This window comes from Octodon degus, unplaced genomic scaffold, assembly GCF_000260255.1.
Source record: "Octodon degus isolate 3935 unplaced genomic scaffold, OctDeg1.0 scaffold00282, whole genome shotgun sequence".
Taxonomy (NCBI): Eukaryota; Metazoa; Chordata; class Mammalia; order Rodentia; family Octodontidae; genus Octodon; species Octodon degus.
The window spans coordinates 29,287-34,262 of record NW_004524858.1 but is presented as its reverse complement, the minus strand read 5'-3'; the positions used below and the strand labels follow the sequence as shown (position 1 = coordinate 34,262).

The window sequence follows — 4,976 nt, the reverse complement described above, 5'->3', positions numbered from 1 at the left end:
TAATTCAGAATATTTGTAAGCTTTTGCAAACAGTGTATTTTCTGACTGTTGGCGTACTGATGATCCGGACACTTTATGCACTGTTCCATATCTAATGGGAAGTTCAAGTTATCATCAGTAGCAGTTGTGTATTTTCTGTTCACATATCCCACTCAAAGAATGTCTCAATTATTTCTGCAAAATTTTCTCCCTCCTTTATTGACAGAACGAATATTGTATAGGGAAGAATTCTGCATTAATGCTGATATCTTCCATGTGGAGAGGTAGGGCGCATTATTTATTCTCCTTATTAATCTTTCATACTTATAAGGAGAATGATACCTAAAGAGAACTATAGGCCAATCACCCTCATGACCATACTTGCAAAAATCCACAATAAAATTCTGGCATATAGAATACAGCAAAACATCAAGAAAATTATGCGCCATGACCAGGTTGACTGCATCCCAGGGATATAAGGATGGTTCAATATATGCAAATCGATAAATGTAATACACTATATCAATAGAGCCAAATCTACAAACCACATGATCATCTCAATTGATGCAGAAAAGGCTTTTGACAAAGTCCAGCACACATTAATGTTCAAGGGCCAACAGAAAATTGGAATTGATAGCCTCTACTTCAATCTGATAAAAGCCATTTATGAAAACTGAATGGGTATCATAATTCTAAATGGGGAAAAATTGAAATCTTTTACTATCAGATCTGGTACAAGACAAGGATGTCCTCTATCACCCATCCTATTCAATATAGTTGTGGAATCACTAGCTAGAGCCATTAGACAAGAGAGATAAATAAAAGGAATAAGAATAAGTAATGAAGAAATTAAATTATCATTATTTGCAGATGACATGATAATTTATTTGGAAGACCAAAAATCTTCACCAAGAAGCTACTAGAATTGATAGACAAATTCAGTAGCATAGCAGGATACAAAGTCAATATCCAAAAGTCAATAGCATTCCTCTACACAGATAACAAACACACTGAGAGGGAAATTAGAGACACAATACCTTTCACAATAACACCACGGAAAATGAAATACCTTGGAACTCATTTAACTAAAGAAATCAAAGATCTCTTCATGGAAAATTACAGTACTCTTACAAAAGAGATCATAGAGGATTTCAGAAAATGGAAAGATATTCCCTACTCCTGGATAGGAAGAATCAACATCGTGAAGATGGCCATACTCCCAAAATTATTGTACAGGTATAATGTAATCCCTATTAAACTACCACCAACATAAATCCCAGACCTAGAAAAATCATTTCTAAAATTTGTTTGGAAGTATAAAGACATAGAATAGCAAAGGCAGTCCTGGGAAACAAAGACAAAGCAGGAAGCATTACAATTCCTGACTTGAAATTATACTACAAATCTACTGTGATAAAATCAGCATGTTTTGGCAACAAAATAGACCTGAGGATCAATGAAATAAATTAAAGGTGCAGAGGACTCTAGCAACACACTCTGCCACCTGATTTTCGACAAAGGTGTCAAGCATGCTTCCTGGAAGAAAGATAGTCTCTTTAATAAATGGTGATAGAAAAATTGGCTCTCTACATGATGAAAACTAAAACTACACAGGTAGATCACCATGCACACAGGTCTATCACAGGTCTATCTAAACTAAGGTCAAAATGGATTGCAGAACTGAACATTAAAAGAGAAACACTAGATCTCCTGTAAGAATGTAGGAGGAACTCTTGAAGACATAGGGGTAGGCAAAGAGTTCATGAACAAAAATCATATCATCCGGGCAACACTCGCAAGAATTAGCAACTGGGACCTCCTCTTATTGAGAAGTTTTGCACGTCAAAAGAAATTACCAACAAAGTGAAAAGACAACCCACAAATTTTTTTGTTTATTTTATTTTATTTTATTTTATTTTATTTTTCAACAAATAATACACTGCATATATTCTTCTTAGTGGTTAATTGCTGTACAAGATGCAGACTTGTGATCCTACTTACAAACACCAGTAGAAAAAATCATTCTATTCATTAAGAGAATGCAACTATATATCTATCCCAACCACTTTGAATACACAGATACAAAATGGACATTCATAGTTATACCCCATTTTTTTAAAGTTCCGTTGTTGAATATTATAGGTGTGTAAACTCAGCAAAATATTCTAAAAGAGTCCAGTAGCCCATAATAGCTTTGGGTCTTCTGTTTAATTGGCAATGTCAGAAATTATTGACGTGAGTCCCCCACAGCTCAACATAACAGCATGGCTTTATTTCCTGTATTTCATCTTCATACTTTTCTACTGGATGGTTAAGACCAAGGTAAAGCAGGACCTATGCAACAAGAGTTGTAGCTTTTTGACAACACACAAATTTTGAAAAAACTTAACTAATAAGCTTTCAGAGAAAGGTCTGCTCTCTAGAATTTATAAAGAACTAAAGAACGTTAGGGCCCCTATATTTAAAGACCCAATCTATCAATGGGCATCCGAGATGAACACACACTTCTCAGAGGATGAAATTAAAGGAGCAAATAAATATATGAAAAAATGCTCCTCATCACTAGCCATCCCTGAAATGCAAATTAAAACAACAGTGAGATATCATCACACCCCAGAAAGAATGGCAATCGTAAAGAAATCACCCAACAACAAATGTTGGAGAGGCTGTGGTGAAAAGCGAACCCTTCTCCACTGTTGGTCAGAGTGTAGACTGGTGCAACCATTATGGAAATCAGTGTGGAGACTCCTTAAAGAACTGGGACGGGAAATCTCATTGAAGCTTGCTATCCCCCTACTGGGAATTTTCCCTGAGGAACTTAAAGTGTCATATCATAGTGATATATGCATACCTATGTTTATAGCAGCACAATTTATGATAGCCAAATCTTGGAAACAACCAAGATGCTTGTCACATGTGCAATGGATGAAATAGATGTTGTATTTTTTATACAATGAAGTATTACTCAGATATAAAGAATGATAAACTTGAAGCCTTCATGTTTAAGTGGATACCACTTGAAGATATACTTATAAGTGAAATAAACCAGACCCAGATGTGTAAATATCATATTGTCTCCAGCATATAAGAACTCAAAAGTAGAATTACAAATAGAAAGGTATGACACAATTTAAAAGGAAAGTGAGAACTTGAGGATTGGACAATGAAGAGTGGGTAAGGAGAAAAACTGGAAAACATGACAGGGGCAAAGCCTTACATTTACACGCATGAGATGGGTAAGGCAATGATCCTGAGAATGATCAGCAAGTTTGTGAAACTAGCAGTTAACTGGTAGGATTCTCACCCTGACTAACTATACGTGCTGATTCCTGTGTACCAAGCAGCTGCACTGAAGACAGCAATATGTAATAGAAGAATCATATTTGGAATGCCTGTCATTCTGGTCTTCTAAATACATACTTCTTGTCATGACCTACCAGCTACTATGATACTGTCCCTAAAGTAAAAGTTTTTTTCTTTTTTTCTTTAAAAAAAGAGTAATAAATGAAAAAAAGACACAAGAAAAAGAAAAAAATGACACAGTTCTGTCCTGTTATAATTCTGTATATGGTCAGATTTCTAAATTTCTTTGTGAAGATATGTAAATGCAGGGGAAGCCGTGGCTGGGAAAGGGGAGGCCATGGCTTGGAAAATGGCGGACCAAAAGGTGGGAGAGGAGAAGCTTGAGAAGTTGAAGCAAGCTGTAGCCACCGGAGGACTTGAAGAAGAAGCAGAAAAACCTGTGAAAACTAAGACTGGTTCTTCCAGTAATGGAGGGGAAAGTTCCAGTTCCAGTGCTGAGAAGCGATCAGCTGAAGAAGAAGCTGCAGACCTCCCAACAAAACCTACAAAGTTCTCCAAGTTTGGATTTGCAATAGGTAGTCAGACATCAAAGAAAGCATCAGCTATATCCATCAATCTTGGATCAAGTAAGCCTAAAGAAACTGTTCCAGGGGCTGGTGAGATGGCTCAGTGGTCTAGAGCACCTACTTAGAACAAGCTAAGCTAAGCGGAGCACAGGGACCGCGGTTCAATCCCCCAGCACCGCATGCCAGCCAGCCCGCCCCCTGGAGGGCTGAGCTGGCCACACACACAAAATAAATGAATAAATAAATAAATAAATATTAAAAAAAAAGAAACTGTTCCAAATCTTGTTCCCAAAACCCTTTCAGTAGCAGCAGCTTTTAATGAAGATGAAGACAGTGAACCAGAGGAAATGCCTCCAGAAGCAAAGATGAGGATGAAGAATATTGGAAGGGATACACCAACATCAGCCAGACCAAACTCTTTCAATAAAGGGAAGCATGGGTTTCTGATAACCAGAAGCTATGGGAATGAAATATAAAATCTCATCTTGGAAATGTCCATAACCAAGACAATTAAATGATGTGTTTTGAATTAGGGTATGGGGTGGGTGTAAAGTTAAAAGGAACAGTTTCCTTTTTTAAAAATGGTATAAGACTATCTTTGGAGCCACTTTTGCTTTTGCTTTTTCATTTTTCTTTTTAAGATTGAGTGGTACATTAATAAGTGAGAGTTTGAAATTAGAGGTAATTTATGTTTTATATACAGATTTCAAGACATTTGCTAATTTTGTAGTTTTCATGTGATTAGTTTCCAAAGGTTACAGATAATAAAAGAAATCAGAAATGGTACCTTTTTAAGAATTGCATATTTTTTTAGACACACTATTAGCACTTTAAAAGGGAGGCAAAAAGTTACTGTCTGTGTAAAGCTACAAGCAGTTCTACAATCTGAGGTACAGGATCTCAGGATAAATCCTGAGGGGATTTCACTGACCTTCTCAGACCCAAAAGCTACAACTCTTGTGGCATAGCTCCTGCTTTACCTTGGTCTTAACCATCCAGCAGAAAAGTATAAAAATGAAATATAAGAAGTAAAGCCATGCTCTTATGTTCAGTTGTGGGGGACTCAGGTCAACAATTTCTGACATTGCCAGTCAAGCAGAAGACCCAATACTATCATGGGCTACTGGA

At 36.7% G+C, this 4,976-nt stretch overlaps 1 protein-coding gene across 3 annotated transcripts; it reads left to right on the top strand.

The window, feature by feature from the left end:
* The first annotated feature begins 3,631 nt into the window (after positions 1–3,631).
* On the top strand, positions 3,632–4,324 carry LOC101586774 (PEST proteolytic signal-containing nuclear protein-like). Of its 3 annotated transcripts, none has more exons than XM_023707222.1 (2): positions 3,632–3,857; positions 4,152–4,324. In XM_023707222.1, the coding sequence occupies exons 1-2, from the start codon at positions 3,632–3,634 to the stop codon at positions 4,322–4,324; spliced, it is 399 nt and encodes a 132-aa protein (XP_023562990.1). The 3 variants fall into 3 exon arrangements, with proteins under 3 accessions (XP_023562990.1, XP_023562989.1, XP_012368312.1); XM_023707221.1 differs by having other exon boundaries at positions 3,632–3,908; positions 4,179–4,324; XM_012512858.1 differs by having other exon boundaries at positions 3,632–3,938; positions 4,116–4,324.
* Positions 4,325–4,976: the final 652 nt, after the last annotated feature.

Coding starts and splice junctions, on each gene's coding strand:
- LOC101586774 (XM_012512858.1), top strand. CDS start 3,632: ATGGCGGACCAAAAGGTGGGAGAGGAGAAGCTTGAGAAGTTGAAGCAA. Junction 3,939..4,115: donor AGAAACTGTTCCAGGGGCTG/GTGAGATGGCTC, acceptor TTAAAAAAAAAG/AAACTGTTCCAAATCTTGTT.